Source organism: Ruditapes philippinarum, unplaced genomic scaffold (genome assembly GCF_026571515.1).
Source record: "Ruditapes philippinarum isolate M1 unplaced genomic scaffold, ASM2657151v2 ctg9669_1_1_1_1, whole genome shotgun sequence".
In the NCBI taxonomy this organism is placed as follows: domain Eukaryota; kingdom Metazoa; phylum Mollusca; class Bivalvia; order Venerida; family Veneridae; genus Ruditapes; species Ruditapes philippinarum.
The window spans coordinates 10,730-30,456 of record NW_026863568.1 but is presented as its reverse complement, the minus strand read 5'-3'; the positions used below and the strand labels follow the sequence as shown (position 1 = coordinate 30,456).

At 32.8% G+C, this 19,727-nt stretch overlaps 1 protein-coding gene across 1 annotated transcript; it reads left to right on the top strand.

Annotated features, from left to right (window-relative positions):
* The first annotated feature begins 6,854 nt into the window (after positions 1–6,854).
* On the top strand, positions 6,855–18,698 carry LOC132722524 (uncharacterized). Its single transcript, XM_060707032.1, has 3 exons — positions 6,855–9,693; positions 12,323–12,450; positions 14,444–18,698. The coding sequence occupies exon 1, from the start codon at positions 8,117–8,119 to the stop codon at positions 9,377–9,379; it is 1,263 nt and encodes a 420-aa protein (XP_060563015.1). The 5' UTR covers positions 6,855–8,116; the 3' UTR covers positions 9,380–9,693; positions 12,323–12,450; positions 14,444–18,698.
* Positions 18,699–19,727: the final 1,029 nt, after the last annotated feature.

The window sequence follows — 19,727 nt, the reverse complement described above, 5'->3', positions numbered from 1 at the left end:
CCGGATAAAAGAACTCCTATAACTTTTTTAAACGAAGGTTTATTCCGGTGGCAAAAAAAGTTGAATGTCTTTTGTCAAAATATGAACGATTAAAGCGACAAATGTTTTTGTTTTTGGAAAAAGATTTTAAAAAATTAGTGCAATGGTAGCTTTGTAGGAGCACATTTGTCTCGGAGCACAAATTTGGTCTTACGTAAAGACCAAAATGCCGCCCCATTTTGTCCCACATGAGACAAATGGGACCTCAAATTGTCTACCCAAAAAAAACTCATTTTGTGTGACAAATGTGCTGCGATCAAGTTTTTTAAGGGACTAGAAAGGACATGAATGATTTGTCACATTATTCCCACGGCAAAAATACTTTTTTAAAGAATCGAGGTTCGCCCTTTTACCCCTCATGCCAAGTGTAACATCAAAATAGGTTTGCTTATGCTTTCTTTATGAAAACCCTTTTAAAGTGAACTATTAATATTCAAGAATTGATTGGCTTTTAACCTTAAATGAAACAAACTAAATCCCGTTCACGAGGTCAAGGTGACAGCGCGATGGCACAATGTTAACCCGTTGATGAAAAACTCGATGGTGCGATGGTAAAAACATAAAAGGTAAGAACGTTGAAAGCAAACGACTGTACCATGGCGAAAACAAGCGATTGTACAGGTGAAACAACCTATTGTTACGATGGTTAACCACCCCACGATTGTCGATGGGTGAAACAACGAAGGTTCGATAAAATGGGAAAATGTGATATACTATTTGGTGATAAAAACGATGTTACGATGGCGAAAATACGATGGTTCGATTTAACTGCGGCGGCATTAATATTTAAAACGCCTATTTTATTTTCCTTCTATCGTGTCAATTCGGCATAATCATCGGTGGAATTTTCACCACCGTGTCTCGTGTTTTAAATCATCGTACCATCTCAAAATTTTCACCTTTGTAGCATTGCGCATATAGCTGTTCAGGGAGTCAAAAATGTTTAAACTTATTGTGTCAAACGGAACACCGTAATCGGTTTGATATTGAATGATACAATATGAGACTCGTTTCGCATTCTCGCTCGCTTCGCAATCTCGTTTCGTCGACGCGAGACAAGAAATTTGAATATCCAGGTCATATACACTAAAGTACGAATTCCCTTTATAGTCTACAAAAAGTCACTTAAAGGCCCATTATGCCTGAGCCAATGCTTTTATTTGGCATTCCTTAAAAGCTTTGTATTTTTGGTATACTTTTATACTCCAAAAAAAGTTACTCATTGGTAATTATCTTAAGCATTTTTTTTTTTTTTTTTTTTTTTCTTTTGCTACGTTTTTTTTTTTTTTTTTTGGCAGTTTGTACATTGAAGTGAATTTTGAATTTTGTATTGAAGTCAAAGTACTACATCGTTTTTACATTTTGCTCTTTATAACGCATTTTTTCACAATTTATCGCGAATTTCTTAAAGATTTCCCAAGCATGCTAACTTCCTCAGGAAATTCATTTTTGAAAATAGCAATCAACTTCATATTGCTCTATTAAAGATTCTGAAGTAAACATTTTTTTTCTGAAATCTCGTGGTAACGGGAAAACTTCGCCATTATGTTCAATATGTGCCCTCGCTTCAACCTGTCTCATCGGAATGTTCGCGTTCGCACCGATTCTGAGTGATCCGATATTTCATAATTATGGCAATAGCCGGAAATTATTTAGAACTTTTACATTTGTAAGGTGCTTTTTTCTGAAAGCCGCAATTTCTTGGAAAATTGACGGATTATTACATATATATCAGTGTCCAAATCGGAATAATATCCGCGTGCGCACCTTACAATAGGCTATCGCGTGGCGCACGTAATAGTATCGCGTGGTCACGTGAAAAGCTATCTGTTGTGCGCACCGTAAAAAAATAAGAAAATTGTAATGTTCCCTTAATGCCACCGTTGATACTACCTTGTTTTTGCTAAGAATTATTTCTAGTGCCATAAATCAATTTTATTAAAACTTTAAGCAGTAGTTATACAAGTTCAAATCCTCGGAATTCTGACCGCGCAGTTTAAAAAGAATTTCATTTCATTCAATCAATTTTTACCAATTCTTTTGCAAAAAAAATCACTTCTTTTCTTTTCAAATTACATGCGAAAAAAATTATTATTATAATTACCGGCGTTCATTTTTTAAAGGTCAATACCTACTAAATGTTTAAATGTATAATAACATGTATATTAATACAATGTATGATAATGTAAGATCCGAACAGTCCCACAATGAGTGATTCGCATGCAAAACACAAAATTGTTAAAAATTTCCGTAAAATTTTTAATGAAACATATAATATATAAAAATAAAATGTAAAAAAAGGTTTCATTATATTCGAACCTTTCAACCTTCACTTGAACTGACGCCTAGTTAGGCCCCAAGTGTTACACAGTTAGGGTTCAACATTGACAAACAATAAATCAGATAATACTTTTAGAAAACTAAATCGGATATTGCTGCGTTAACAATGGGGAATTATCTCACAATCGTGCCGTTTTTGAATCAAACAAATTTAATAGCGTTATGTCAGCTTATTCAAGAGTCTTTTTCAAATAGTCCCAATCTGTTGGGGGAAGTACTGGGGAAAATGGGAAATTTTGATGAGTTTTAGCTGACTGTAGTTTTAACTACTGTTTAAACATGGTCTTAAATTTTTGCTTCGCGCCATTTAATAGTATTTCGCCCATAGAGTTAAAATCTTTAAATAGAACTCATGACATTTGACATCTCTTCATATGAAATAGCCATCAAATTGGTGTTGGTTGTGGCAGTTCACTTAGTACATAAAAGGACAAAACACCAGACGAGAGCTGTAAAAATCAGGAATTTCAACGCTTCTTTCATTGTTTTTATTAAATATTTTGGGAAAGAATTTGTTGTTTCATGTCTTGATTATTTGAATTATTTAACTTAACTTTTGCATGATTTTACAAATTTTGTTTTTCTTCTTTTTCTTTTATAATTCTTTTCTGCTGCCGAATCAATTATTGAGCTACGAACGAATTGTTAAATTGGTTTTCCCTACAGTTGAGTTTTTTACTGTAACTGTACTGTTACTGTAGTGTGTGTGTTGTGTTGTGTGATGTGTTGTGCGCGCGCCGCGTGTGTGTGTGTGGGTGTGTGTGTGTTTTCTTTTTACTTTCAGGCTAATTTTAAGAAGGTCATATTCTAACTTCCTCAAAAACTTTATAATCCTTATTATTTAAAATTTATTCTTCGTCTTATGTGGGCATTAAAACGGGTTGCCTAGCGGTACCCTATTACTGTAGAGTGGGGGGAATGCCCTTCAACGGGAGAGTAAATTAGGGAAAAAATTAAGAAACGTACAAGGACATTATTATTTATCAAAAAATATGTATATACTTGAGATAAACTGTTTGGATTCAAAACCATTTTTTTTTTAAAACTAAGCAGTGTCATCTCAGGGGGTTGGGTGTGGGAGATTTTTTTTATAGGCAGGAAACTATTATTCCCCTTAAAATGGGGAATGGGTCTTATTTCCGACCTCAATTTGGACCCCTTACAAGCATTTGATTTTTTTCGTTCTCTGATTTGAATCATACAAATACATGCATATAAGGTAACCGAAATATGGTAACAAATTATTGCCCTAGATTAAGGTGGGTCCATCCAAAGGGTCAGTTGTAATGAAAGTAGAAATTATTATATATTCTTTTAAGTATATTTATAAAACTGCTGCATGACCTAGGATTTTCATTTCTGGCCTTTTTGTCAGACTTGTAATCCATTGGAACGCATACTCATTGTTTAACAAAAGCAGCCAATTTCGGAAAAACGTCAGCTAATCTGTGATTGCCTTCTTTATGTCCGTAAAAATATATGCACACTAGATTTTCCTTGAGAACATATTCACTATTACCATGTCATAAAAGCATGTCATAATTTGACAAATTAAGTCTCACCGTCATGTAAATTGTTTGAAAGGAAAAATGTTAGTTCTCGGTCAGTATTGTAGATGAACTACTTTTGTAAATTGATCAATTACTTGCATTAAAAATAGTAACTAATCGAACTGAAATCAATTCTGTATTATAAACCAACTTTGAGAGCTTGCTTGACTGTTCAACATTGCTTATCATGATTCACTTTTAGGAACGATAGTTGTCTGTCATATTCGCATAAATACTAGGACTGTAGTACTGTAGTAGGTCAGTATCAGTAGTAGCCAACTTTTGCAATTTTACTACAAGTATTTTACTACTGTATATTCATAAGGATATAAAATACAAGTATATATTACAGGTTTTATATCAAGCTGTACCCGTTTGACATAAAATATATGTGGTATTATGTTTTCATTGTTTATATAAGGTAGCTGTGACACCATGGTTAACCCAAAGTAAATGGTTAGTGTTCAGGTAAAATTAAAATAACTTTACATGTTGTCATATGTTTTCAAATTCATAATAAACGACACCCGAGTAATAAATAACATCCGTGACCTATAGGAATATCTATTAATACCCGTCGGAAAATATCGGTAATATTCAATCTATATTCAAAAAAGTGTGGCAGTCTTTATATTTTTGGCAGTTTTATATTTTATCCTTACCATTTGTGTTTATCAATTATTGTTCAATTGTCATAAAAATATCCAATCTTTTGAAATAAATAACTTATTGATCCCAGCTTCGCCCTAAAAAGAAGAGTAAGCTATAATGCCACTTTAATGTGCGGGTATTATTCAGGGCCTTTTACACTGTCTCTTCACAATTCCAAAATGCCGGCTTCACAACTTTCTTAATAAGATGTTTGTTTTATTTCAAATCTATTCTGTAGTCTTCACGTTTACACCACATGTGCATTATTTACTTTTTAATTTGAAATTGTCTAACAATTGTTCTCAGGTAAGCAATTTATGCCATGATGACCCATTTCGTTTATTTCAGTACAAATATTTAGACGAACGCATATCCAAACAAATGGATAAAATCTGTTGTCTAGTGTTATAGAATTCAAAATGACATTGTGTACATTATTGTGTGTCTGTTATGTTTTTACATCACCTACATAGTTAGATGGTAAGGGCTTTTTGAGGCCATTGTCCCTTTCCATTGAATGAAAAAGGCTTCATGTGGCAGCTATGTCTCGTTTCTAAGTCAGTACTGGTAGTAAAATTCTGACCCTTTCGATTATATAAACAAATAAGTAGAACAGAACATATAACTAAATAAATGGGCATTTATTATACCCCCACAAACGAAGTTTAGGGGGGGTATATAGGAGTCAGCTTGTCGGTCGGTCGGTTGGTCGGTCGGTCGGTCCGTCCGTCGGTCGGTCCACATCATGGTTTCCGGACGATAACTAGAGTTTGGAATGAGGTATTGTAATCAAACTTTGTGTATAGCATCCTTATGTGGAAACTCCGGTTGGTATTGCATTTGGAACCCCTAGGGTCAAGGTCAAGGTCACCGTTACTAAAAATAGAAAAATGGTTTCCGGACAATAACTAGAGTTAGGAATGAGATATTGTTATCAAACTTGGTGTATAGCAAGCTTATATGAAGACCTGGGTTGGTATTGCATTTGGGCCCCCTGGGGTCAAGGTCAAGGTCACCATTACTAAAAATAGAAAAATGGTTTCCGGACAATAACTTGACTTAGGAATGAGATATTGTTTTCAAACTTGGTGTATAGCAAGCTTATATGAAGACCTGGGTTGGTATTGCATTTGGACCACCTGGGGTCAAGGTCACTGTTACTAAAAATAGAAAAATGGTTTCTGGACAATAACTAGAGTTAGGAATGAGATATTGTTTTCAAACTTGGCGTATAGCAAGCTTATATGAAGACCTGGGTTGGTATTGCATTTGGGCCCCCTGGGGTCAAGGTCAAGGTCACCGTTACTAAAAATAGAAAAATGGTTTCCAGACAATAACTTGACTTAGGAATGAGATACTGTAATCAAACTTGGTGTATAGCAAGCTTATACGAAGACCTGGCTTGGTATTGCATTTGGACCCCCTGGGGTCAAGGTCAAGGTCACTGTTACTAAAAATAGAAAAATGGTTTCCAGACAATAACTAGAGTTAGGAATGAGATATTGTTATCAAACTTGGCGTATATCAAGCTTATATAAAAACCTGGGTTGGTATTGCATTTGGGCCCCCTTGGGTCAATGTCAAGGTCACCGTTACTAAAAATAGAAAAATGGTTTCCAGACAATAACTTGACTTAGGAATGAGATACTGTAATCAAACTTGGTGTGTAGCAAGCTTATATGAAGACCTGGGTTGGTATTGCATTAGGACCCCCTGGGGTCAAGGTCAAGGTCACTGTTACTAAAAATAGAAAAATGGTTTCCGGACAATAACTAGAGTTAGGAATGAGATATTGTTATCAAACTTGGCATATTTCAAGCTTACATGAAAACCTGGGTTGATATTGCATTTGGGCCCCCTGGGGTCAAGGTCAAGGTCACCGTAAGGAAAAATAGAAAATGGTTTTCAGACAATAACTAGAGTTAGGAATGAGATATTGTAATCTAATTTGGTGTAAAGGAAGCTTATATGAAGACCTTGGTTGGTATTGCATTTTGACCCCCTAGGGTCAAGGTCACTGTTAACAGTGTTACTAAAAATAGAAAAATGGTTTCTGGACAATAACTAGAGTTAGGAATAAAATATTGTTATCAAACTTGGTGTATAGCAAGCTTATTTTGAGACCCCAGTTGCGATTACAATTAATTGAAATATTTCTTTGTACACAGTTGATAGTTTGTGTTCAAATTTTTCTTCAGACTACGTTTTTTTCAAAAAGTCGCTGGTGGGGGTATTAATCACCTTCAGTGATAGGTCTAGTTTATTAAGTACACATTTGGAATTTGTGTAACATTGTGATATTCATATTGATATTTATTATATAAATTATTTGGAAAAGTACATAGAAGTTTAAAGTTTAACTATAATCTGTTAATATTTAGTATATATTTCTGTGTTATTAACAGTTTAAATTTCATTTTTCAGAGCTCAAAGATGGTTTGATTGAATTCTACAAGACAAGACACAGTAAAGTTTTCCTGTCGCCCCTTTTCGAAGAAAATGACACGCCTTTGGCTTCTTTCTACATAAGACCTGAATTGACACATGTCAGGTCATTATTGGAGATATTTAAAACTGGAAATCAAGCTAACCGAGAAATACATGTAATTGCTGATGCTGGTCTCGGAAAAACTGCATTTTCAAACTATCTTGCGATCACGTGGTGTCAAGCTCATTTTCCAGATGAAGACATTACTCAATCATTTAAAAAGGACGATATAGACTGTATACAGGGATTTGATTTCTTATTTTTGGTCTTACTGCGAGATTCTAATGATTTATGTTCTATAGATGATCTCATATTTAAAAATATTGTTTCAAATTTGGGTCTAGAAGAAAAGCCTTCAGAGGATTTTCTCCTTAAAATTTTGAAAAATGAGAAATGCCTCGTTATTCTTGATGGACTAGATGAATGGATCCACCCCGAAAAGGAATGTCACAGATCGCCGAAATCAATCCCCCATAGGAATGACCGAGAAAAGTGTACAATACTGACCACTACGCGACCATGGAAATTAGGAGTTTTGAACCTAAATTCGTGTCAAATAGGAAAAAAGGTAGAACTTACAAAACTAAGTTACGACTCAGCAGTTACACTTACAGAAAGGATATTACAAAGATTGAAATCTCACCCGAATAAAGGTGCATTACAACGTGATGTCACAGAGTTCATATCAGGAATCAAAAGCAGAGAAAACGATGAACTTACTTCTGTGCCTCTACTTTTGATATATACAATTTGTTTATGGTGTGACGGTGTTCAAATAGGTAATTCAAAATGTGAACTCTATATAAACATAGTAGAGCTGCTCTTATCAAGAACGATTCAGAAGCATGGAGATCTCCAACAATTTTGTGTCATTTCTGATGATAGTGATATCCCAGAATGCCTGGCTGAATATGAAAACAGTACGAAATACTATCCACTCCTGACGTGTTTAGGTAAATTGGCCTATAATACGTTAATCAATAAAACAAGAGAAAACACGCTCGTATTTGATGGATCAGTTGCTAGAAAATATTTCACACCAGACGAGATGAAATTCATCCTTCACTCAGGAATGTTGTCAGAAAGTACAACAAAAACACTAACAAAAAAGTTTAGTAAAGTGTCATTTTCCCACAAAACAGTGCAGGAATTCTTTGCCGCCATATTTATAAGTTCTCAAAGTGACGCTCAGAAAACTGTTGTAGAAAAATGTAGAAATGTTCAAGATATTCTGGACATGTCAAAAATTTGTGAATTTATAAGTGGAATGAATGCTGACCGGATGTGTGAAATATCAAATGATTTGATGTCTGTGATAAATGAAGACGAGAAAACACGCCACTATAGAACTAGGACAGGTCTCGAGGACAGGTACAATAATCCATTGTATAACATACAGAAAATGTTCATGTCGTGTTTACAAGAAATGCCTGAAAGTGAAAATATTCAATTATGTTTACAAGATTTCTTCATTGACGGGCGCACCAAGCACAGTAAGCTGTTACAACGTTTATTAAAACAAAATAAAACCAACATAAAATCACTTAATATAGACATCAGCCGTACTTCCAGCAGTTTACGTGAAATTATAGATTTATTCTCTCTCACAAATCTCAGTCATATACAGAAACTTTACTATAATGGTGACTGGAAGGAGGCTGAGACACCCCGGATATTGTTTCCCAGTTTACAGTGCGTTACTTTGCGGTATGGTACATGGACAAATGATGAAGAAAATCTGAGTGAAAATTTAGCGCGAGTACAAAACTTACAATATTTACATATTGAACAGTTCACGTTATCTCACAAAATACTGGAAACATTTTACAATTTTATCTCCGCTCAAAAATCAATGAAAGAGTTAACATTGGTGGGGTTATACTGTAAAGAACACAAGTACCGCCGCCATGATTGTCAGAGATTGAACTTGGACTTGTCTCAACATTCAACTCTATCAGAGTTACACTTGTTTGATTTACCTGGGAGACTACAATTAAATATATCAACACCGTCATTAGTTAATGTTACGTTGTGGGACATCAATCTAGATGATGAAAGTTCATTGTTACTGTCACGTGACATGTTGAATATTGAACGTGTGAAGTTGGAGTATATAGAAATGTCTGCAGAAAGTTTACAGAACTTTATTATCGTGCTGAAAAATCTGCCGCAGTCAGTTACAGTACAGATGGGATACATTACACCGGAAACAGAATATAGACGGGTTAGAGAAAATATTCGGAGTTCACAAACTTTTCATGTGATACAAGGCGACGACTGGCGGTGTGGGATTGAGTTCAAAACAATATAACCAAGTAAAGAATAAACAAAGGAAAAACATTGTAAAATAAACTAATGAAATAACTTCAATGATTTTAATTATAAAAACAATTTAAATATGGACACTTAAAAAACAAAATGGCGGTTTCTTCTATGTTATACATGTACTGTATAGTTTGGTCATTTAATTCACAAACATTTATTTCTGTTTAAAGTTTAATTAAGTGACAGTTGTTTATAAATAAATAAATAAAAACATTTTAAGAGGAGAAATAATTCAAGGAATTTTTTGTTTACCGGAACTTAATGGATAACTTGGAATAAGGATTTGGAAATATTTTACAGGTAAGAGATTTTATATTGAATTTTTTACTTTTTTTTATATATTATTTCATTTTACACACCTAAGTATTAAAATAGATTATTCTTATTGAATTATATATCTATAATAAGATATTTTATTTAAATTAAATAAAAACACTTTATATTATAATAAAAAATTCTACTTTTAACATTTTACCATAATTTTTTTATTTTATAGTTAGAATAAAACTTAGTTAATAAAGACACATGAATATGTATGAACAATTGTTAAAAAGCTACCCCCCCCCCCAATCTGTAGACAGGTGGAGGTAACTCTATTAAGCATTTTAACAGAATTATGTCCCTTTTTTTGACTTAGAATTTATGCTTAAGTTTGCGTACCACCTCAAATATTTTCAAAGTCCATTGACATATGGCTTTGTTACTTTGCACACTTATTCACCATCATGCCCCCCAACATGTAGACAGGAGGAGGTAACTCTATTAAGCATTTTGCCAGAATTATGTCCCTTTTTTACTTAGAATTTATGCTTAATTATTAATAAGTTTGAGTTACCACCTCAAATATTTTCAAAGTCCATTGACATATGGCTTTGTTACTTTGCACACTTATTCACCATCATGCCCCCAACATGTAGACAGGAGGAGGTAACTCTATTAAGCATTTTAACAGAATTATGTCCCTTTTTTGACTTAGAATTTATGCTTAAGTTTGCGTACCACCTCAAATATTTTCAAAGTCCATTGACATATGGCTTTGTTACTTTGCACACTTATTCACCATCATGCCCCCCAACATGTAGACAGGAGGAGGTAACTCTATTAAGCATTTTGACAGAATTATGTCCCTTTTTTGACTTAGAATTTATGCTTAAGTTTGCGTACCACCTCAAATATTTTCAAAGTCCATTGACATATGGCTTTGTTACTTTGCACACTTATTCACCATCATGCCCCCCCCCCAACATGTAGACAGGAGGAGGTAACTCTATTAAGCATTTTGAGAGAATTATGTCCCTTTTTACTTAGAATTTATGCTTAATTATTAATAAGTTTGAGTTACCACCTCAATATTTTCAAAGTCCATTGACATATGGCTTTGTTACTTTGCACACTTATTCACCATCATGCCCCCAACATGTAGACAGGAGGAGGTAACTCTTTTAAGCATTTTGACAGACTTATGTCCCTTTTTGACTTAGAATTTATGCTTAAGTTTGCATATTACCTCAAATATTTTCAAAGTCCATGGACATATGGCTTTGTTACTTTGCACACTTATTCACCATCATGCCCCCAACAGGTAGACAGGAGGAGATAACTCTATCAAGCATTTTGACAGAATTATGTCCATTTTTTACTTAGAATTTATGCTTAATTATTAATAAGTTTGAGTTACCACCTCAATATTTTCAAAGTCCATTGACATATGGCTTTGTTACTTTGCACACTTATTCACCATCATGCCCCCAACATGTAGACAGGAGGAGATAACTCTATCAAGCATTTTGACAGAATTATGTCCATTTTTTACTTAGAATTTATGCTTAATTATTAATAAGTTTGAGTTACCACCTCAATATTTTCAAAGTCCATTGACATATGGCTTTGTTACTTTGCACACTTATTCACCATCATGCCCCCAACATGTAGACAGGAGGAGGTAACTCTATCAAGCATTTTGACAGAATTATGTCCATTTTTTACTTAGAATTTATGCTTAATTATTAATAAGTTTGAGTACCACCTCAATATTTTCAAAGTCCATTGACATATGGCTTTGTTACTTTGCACACTTATTCACCATCATGCCCCCAACATGTAGACAGGAGGAGGTAACTCTATTAAGCATTTTGACAGAATTATGTCCCTTTTTTACTTAGAATTTATGCTTAAGTTTGAGTACCACCTCAAATATTTTCAAAGTCCATTGACATATGGCTTTGTTACTTTGCACACTTATTCACCATCATGCACCAAACATGTAGACAGGAGGAGGTAAATCTATTAAGCATTTTAACAGAATTATGTCCCTTTTTTGACTTAGAATTTATGCTTAAGTTTGCGTACTACCTCAAATATTTTCAAAGTCCATTGACATATGGCTTTGTTACTTTGCACACTTATTCACCATCATGACCCTATCCTGCAGACAGGAGGAGGTAACTCTATCAAGCATTTTGGCAGAATTATGCCCCTTTTTCGACATAGAATATAATTATGTTAAAGTTTGCATTCCACCTCAAATATTTTCAAAGTCAATTGACATATGGCTTTGAAACTTTTCAGGCTTGTTCACCATTCACCATCATGTCCCCAACCTGAAGACATGAGATGGTAATAGAAAATTTTTTAGATGGTATAAGACAATTTTTAAGTTTGTTTTTTTCGGTTGCCATGCTCTTGTTGCCATGCCTTTTGTTTATTGTTTCAAATATGTCTGCCTTATTTAATAACAAGGGTATTTTGATACCCATTTACCAGAAAACATAAAACATTTATTCAAGTATGCAAGAGTTTTAGTCATGATGTCACAGTTAAATCTACACGTCAGTATTCTGCCGCCTGTAATATTTTATGTTTCATGGAAATCAGTTCATCACATATATTATAATATACATTTAACAATATGTGTTATTTCTCGTTTCAGTGGCCTAATGGATCAAAATTTCCGATTCTTTGTTGTGCAGAATCTCCCATGACATTTTACATGGAGCATTGTGTGATGATTATAGATCAATTTGTAGATTTGTATTTGAAAAACTTCCCATTGTCTTGGTAAGACTTTACAAATATCTTTATGATGGACAGCCTAATAAACTGTATAATTATGTAAATTAACATAATTATGCCCCCTTAGTAGAAGTGGGGATATATTGCACTAAGTGACTAATTGCATCACATTTGTCGGTCGGCAGTTGGTTCTTCTGTCAGTCAGTCTGAAAACAAAACTGTGTCCAGTCAATAACTTAATAACAGCAAACTTACTTTATGAACTTCAAACTTGTGATGGAGGTTTAAAAGCCTAAGAACATAAAATTTGAATTTCCATACATAAATGAGCTGGGGCATTTTAAACTGAAATTTATGCAAAGATAGTCAAGATATATACTTTTATATTTTTACAATTTGAATAATAATTATGGAAAAACAAAGTGCGCAAATGATCTGAAATTTTGCACAAAGATTTGTGGTCTAAACCTACTTCAATGGAACATTTATCTGGAAATAATATTTTCAGTTCCATCATTTCAAAAAACCCCAATGGAGTCCCTTTAAGTTTTGATAAATATTTCAAAGAATTATCTTTTTGTTATATAAATGGTATCTATTTAAATTTAGACTTAATAAAATTGTTCTTTGTCATTATTCCTACATGTATAAACAAGGTCCATAACTCCAACACTTTATTTTAAGAGAAATAATCTTCTTTGAACTTTAGATTTATTTTTAAATTTCTTGCTCTTATATCACTTTTGTACTGAAGGGAAAATGACTCAGATTGTTGCATTTTTAGTTAGAACATAGAAATAAAATGTATGTTGAACTTCTATATATGACATGGTGTCATGCAAATTATGTGATGCAAATATATTGAACATATATTTTATCATTTCTTGATACCTATACAAAAATGTGTTTGTATCATAATTAATTTTTTTCATAGTTTTGTCTTCCTAAATTACACATAGATTTATTTAGTAGAGTGTGTTGTCTCCTGTGCCAGCTCTTGTTATTATCAATGCTATAAAATATGTAAATTAACCCATCAAGTAACAACGGTTACTACAGCCGGTATTGTTTTAGACGTGCCCATTTATATGTTAATTATATTCTTTGTTAATTTTAGCATTTCTAAACCTTTTATTGATGATTATAGGCAAAAGTATTGATTTTATTTCAATTCTGTATTGGTAATTGATTGACAGAAAAATATCAACTATACATTAAATGGAGGATATTGAATGAGTGTAGGTTTACTACTAAATTTATTGAACCAGTTGAATAAAATCATATTATGTGAGCCTCTAGCGAGCATCCATTATTGTTTTATTCAACAAGTTCAATAAATTTTGTATTGAATCCACACGAATGTAGTATTCTATTTATCACAATATATAAAATAAAGAAATGTTAAACTGTTAAAAGAGTCATTTTTCATTGAGGCGCCTTTTAGTGTAACACTAACATAAATAGGCTTTTAAATGCTTATGTTAAAGATTATAGCGCAAATTACATCATGTCAAAGTGTTATTACACTATAGTGTGTTATAATCCTTTTTTTTCATTAAATGGCTTTATTAAACTCCTGTGCCGCTTTTTAATGTAATAATTTATTATATGTCAAAGAATACAATCGGTCGCAAATCCAAATTATATGTGATGTGTTTACAGTCTTTACTTAGATTACAATGATATTTCTTTTTTATTTGCAATACAAGAGGTCAGTGAATCTACTTGAATACTCTCCGGTTTGGTTCTTTAACTCTAAGCCTCCTGGGCGATAACATATTCTATACCCATGTTTACTCAATGCAGACCACGATCAGCCAGCATATACATGAATATTTTAAAGTTTTCCCTAATATGGTGAATGGTTCCGTCCAGACTGAATGATTGACAAGTCTATTTAAGTCATTTGGATTGGTTAGCTTGAAAATTGACAGGAAAAAATCAGTATATTCAAAACACAAAAATATTATTATACTGTTAGAATAGGAAAATCCTACTACATGATCTTATAATTATGACTTCTTGCTTTCCTTTTCAGAATTTCAGCAATAATAAACCTACAGAGACAATGAGGACAATCACAACTGTTCGGCTTTTTATCCATCAATTCCGGATGATTATCAGTGGGATGTTCTGAATGACAAAGAAAGATGTTCAAGTTCTTCAATAGTTCGATATTATGATTTCACACCTAATACATGGCTGTATAGTGACAGATGTGGATTTAATTTGTGATTAACAGCAGCAGAAAAATCCCCCAACCATCATTACTTGCCAATGCAATGAAAAACATTCTGGTTCCTGGCTGAATGGAAACAAAATAGAATTTTTTTGCATCAAACAGATATCTGTTTTGTACAATTAGAATTTGAATCTCAAAGGACAATTACATCAAGACCACTGTCAAATATTTCAGTATTCCTTTAAATAAACTTTTATGTTAAAAAGATCATTGAAATAATTGGATTTAATTAGATATACAGTACATGTATAAGTCTGTTTCTGCAATTTAAGACTGATATTATATATCAGGAATTGTTAAATTATTTTTTATTGAAGGCCTGTTACACTTTAGAATTTCTATCAGTTTTATTTCATTTTTTCAATACTTTTTAGCTCACCTGAGCATGCTCAGGGTGAGCTTTTAGGATCGATGATTGTCCGTCGTCCGTCCGTCCGTCGTCCGTTTACATTTAGTTGTTAACACTCTAGCGGTCGCATTTTTGCCTCAATCATCATCAAACTTGGTCAGGATGCTTATCTAGTTGATAGCTCAGATGAGTTTGAACATGGGTCATCTCGGATGAGAAACTAGGTCACAAGAGCTAAAAATAGAAAAACCTTGTTAACACTCTAGCTGTCACATTTTTGCATCAATTGTCATCAAACTTGGTCAGGATGCTTATCTAGTTGATAGCTCGGATGAGTTCGAACATGGGTTATCTCGGATGAAAAACTAGGTCACAAGAGCTAAAAATAGAAAAACCTTGTTAACACTTCAGCGGTCACATTTTTGCATCAATCATCATCAAACTTGGTCAGGATGCTTATCTAGTTGATAGCTCGGATGAGTTCAAACATGGGTCATCTCGGATGAAAAAGTAGGTCACAAGAGCTAAAAATAGAAAAACCTTGTTAACACTCTAGCTGTCACATTTTTTCATCTATCATCATCAAACTTGGTCAGGATGCTTATCTAGTTGATAGCTCGGATGAGTTCGAACATGGGTTATCTCGGATGAAAAACTAGGTCACAAGAGCTAAAAATAGAAAAACCTTGTTAACACTTCAGCGGTCACATTTTTGCATCAATCATCATCAAACTTGGTCAGGATGCTTATCTAGTTGATAGCTCGGATGAGTTCAAACATGGGTCATCTCGGATGAAAAAGTAGGTCACCGGAACTAAAAATAGAAAAACCTTGTTAACACTCTAGCGGTCACATTTTTGCATCAATTGTCATCAAACTTGGTCAGAAAACTTGTCTAGGTCATTGCTGGGAATAAATCGAACATGTGTCATCTCGGATGAAAAACTAGGTCACAGGAGCTCAAAATAGAAAAACCTTGTTAACACTCTAGTGGCTACTGTTGTAATCCAAATGTTCTGTTAATTGGTTTGTTTTGATGATTTCTAAGTCAAGATCGAACATGCGTTATCTTGGATGAAAAACTATGTCACACTGCCAAAATATGGAAAAACCTTGTTAACATTATAGTGGTCACATTTTTGACTCAATTATCATCAAACTTGGTCAGGATGCTTGTCTAAGTAATTGCTTGGATGAGTTTGAAATTGCATGTGAAACTAGGTCACCGGAGCTAAAAATAGAAAAATCTTGTTAACACTCTAGTTGCTGCTGTTTTGATCCAAGTATCCTGGAAATTGGTCTGAAAGTTTTGTTTTGATGATTTCTAGGTCAAGTTTTGAATATGTGTCACCTGGGTAAAAAACTAGGTCGCACTGCTCAAATATGGATAATCCTTGTTAACACTGTAGTGGTCACATTTTTTGACTCACCTGTCATGAGACTTGGTCAGAATGCTTGTCTAGGTAATTGTTTGGATGAGTTTGATAAGTCAGGTGAGCGATCTAGGGCCATCATGGCCCTCTTGTTATTTTGTTATTGTGCTACAGTTTCCAAAAATAAATTATTTTGCCAATTATACATTAATTTCTCTAATGCTGATTTGTTATGTTGGCAATTGCTATAATTTAAGTTAATTAATATTAGTATGGAAGTCAAAATTCAGTGCTATATTTTTCACTTGTTAAACATCTAACATGCCCTTAAACCATTATCAAAACATTTTTGTTAGAAAATGCTTGAACTTGCTTGAATTTGCTAGAGACTATCTATTTTCTTAGGTATAATGTGCCTTGTTTAGTATAGCGTATTGTTTGTTAGTCAGCATTAAGGGAATTTCGTCGCTCTGGTCTGGCACAACCAAGTGACAGATTTAGTATTGACAAATTTAGTATCGGTTTAAAGGCTGTAGTTGTTGTCAGCATAAGGAAACTACATTAAATTTTGTTCTGTGTTGATAAAATGAACTTAAATTCAAAATATACCACTATATTTGTAACACAAAAAATTACCATATTATATAGAGGATATTTGTTTGTTTTGCATGTAAAATTGAAATATATTTCACTGAGTTAACAACAGTTGCAATATTTTCATGAGTGGCGTAAAAGCCACGAGTGAAAATATAATAGCTGGTGTTCACGAATGAAATATATTTCAATCTTATATGTAAAACAAATAATTTTTTTTTCATGCTTTTTAAGTGATGTTTAGTATTTTTTACTGATTTTGCCACATAATGTTGCACATTCTCCTTTATGACGTCATAATATCATGACGTCACATCATCAATTTTGAAATATAGTTCTGTTAAATTTCTCTAATTTTGTTACATTTTTAAAAAGATGTACAACTTCCTTTTCCAAAAGAAGCAAAATTACGTATGAGTTACTGCATTTATTTTTGCCCCTTATTCCAGTTAGTTATAATATTCTTTTCATCCGCATTCAAATATAGTCCGGCTTCAGTGAAAATTATATTTTATAAATTTCACTTGTGGTTTATCAGAATACAATTATCTGATATATTACAGTAAACTCTGGAAAGCATGAAATAAAAAAAAAACAATATATAATTTAAACCACGTATTCTAGTATTATATGTATTACAAATGTATAGTTTTGTAAATAGTTTTTGAAGTGTGTATGATATTTACATATTTTGTAACAGTTTCGCTCTTCTTTTTAATAATTCAGTTTTCTGAACAAATGTTCACATAACATTTTTTTTTATTTTGGCGATACACGGAAATTATGTATATGAAGATACATTATGATTCTGACAGGTTAAATTGCCCAATATTACAAACTTTAAGTATGTAACCAAAGTCACAAGGTGTTGGTTATATAACGAGCAACATTTCATGCATGGCCATATATAACATTTCATAAGTCTTTATAACCAAATTTTGATATTGTTCTCATGCTCTCTTTGCTTCGAAACATTAAATGATAATTTGCAGTGTATATTCTTAGTTATAAAGATTCTGAATTTGTTATGGCTGTTGGCATATATAACCCGAGCTGCTAGGTGAGGATTATATTGCTTACAACTGTTTATATATGGCCATATTACCTGTGAAGAATCTGATAATGAATTTACAATGGAGCAAAATTCCTTCATGACAGAAAAATAAAGAATTTATAAATTGACAGAGAGGTGTATATATAATTTATAAATGTCATGATTAACCCATGAAAAGTGTATGATTTATCTTATTTGTAAATAATCATTGTTTGGAGTGATATCACTTTAAAGCTGCATGCCTCATAGATAAGGACTACGATAGAATATTGTACATTTTGGAGATAAATTTGATAACAATGTTGGCAGGCTTGAGTATTTTAATGACAATACAGAGTACACTTCTGAACAATAGCATTCGCAATATCAAATTGCACATTTTTTCTAAACTGTCAATATATATTTATAATGGATAGATATGATACGAATCATCTAAGCATGCTTTCAAACAGCATGCCTCCTGATTCTGTGAAAATTTGGAAGATGTATTGAAAAGTAAAATATTTTGAAGTGAAAAAAGAAAGTAATTGAATACATTGCAAACGATGCTTACAATTTCATATAATTCACATAAATTACCAAAAAGAAGTGAAAATATGTTGTTTATATACCCCTTTCTATGTTAGTATAGGGATGTTTTCATTATTTAAATTAGTCATTAATCTTACAAAACATGTAAATTGTATAATTATTAATTGAATCATAAATCTTTGTACTTTTCTTAAAATATGAGTACTTTTTTCTCAAGTTTGATTTTATTGAACTATTTAAGCTCATCTGGAGGCATGCAGCTTATAAGAGCTGAATGGATTTTTTTTTATTGGAATTTGTGTATATAGATATGCTTTTTGTATAAATTTCTCTTAATATTTGTATAGAATGTAAAATAATAAAAGGAAATTTTTGGGTTTAAGTGAAATATTTAATATACGGTATTTTCACGAAATATGATGAGCGGTTCGAATTCAATACACAATTTATCACAGCCATAACTGTCTTGAAAAGCCAAAAACATTTCCAGAACAGAACATTTAATTCATGCAATCATTTTAACTAATAAGAAGTATGTGAGAGTAAGACAAACATAAATTAATATTTGCATTATTCTTCGTTTTTACGAATAAGTTGTTATTATGACTTTCTCCAGTAAAGTCATAATTATATTGTGATAATGTTTTGTATGTTAACATATGCACTATTCGTTATCTTGTAAATATGCTGTATTATGTCATCATGGGCTTATAAGCCATATTTGATTGAAATAAATTGTCTGTCTGTCCTTCTTTGTATAATACAAAATGAATTTGAGATACATAAATTTTTAAAAAGGAGAAGTTTAGAGGGCAAGAATGAAAATTTATCAATTGCATTTATTTCTAATTCACTTTGAAATTTGTCATGCTTAACCATTTTGTTATAATTTTCATGTTTTTAGCTCACCTGAGCTTATGCTCAGGGTGAGCTATTAGGATCACTCTTCGTCCGTCGTCTGTCGTCAGTTGTCCGTTCACACTTTTAAAACGACATCTCCTCTGAAACCATAAGGCAGATCATAATGAAACTTCACAGGGATGTTCCTTGTGTGAAGCTTTAACAAAGTTGTTCAAAGAATTCCATTCCATGCAGAACTCTGGTTACCGTGGCAACCGAAAGAAAAAACTTAAAATATCTTCTTTTAGAAAACCGCAAGAGCTAAAGCTTAAATATTAA

Bases quoted from the DNA above. Each gene is read 5' to 3' on its own strand.
- LOC132722524 (XM_060707032.1), top strand. From the start codon at position 8,117: ATGAAATTCATCCTTCACTCAGGAATGTTGTCAGAAAGTACAACAAAA.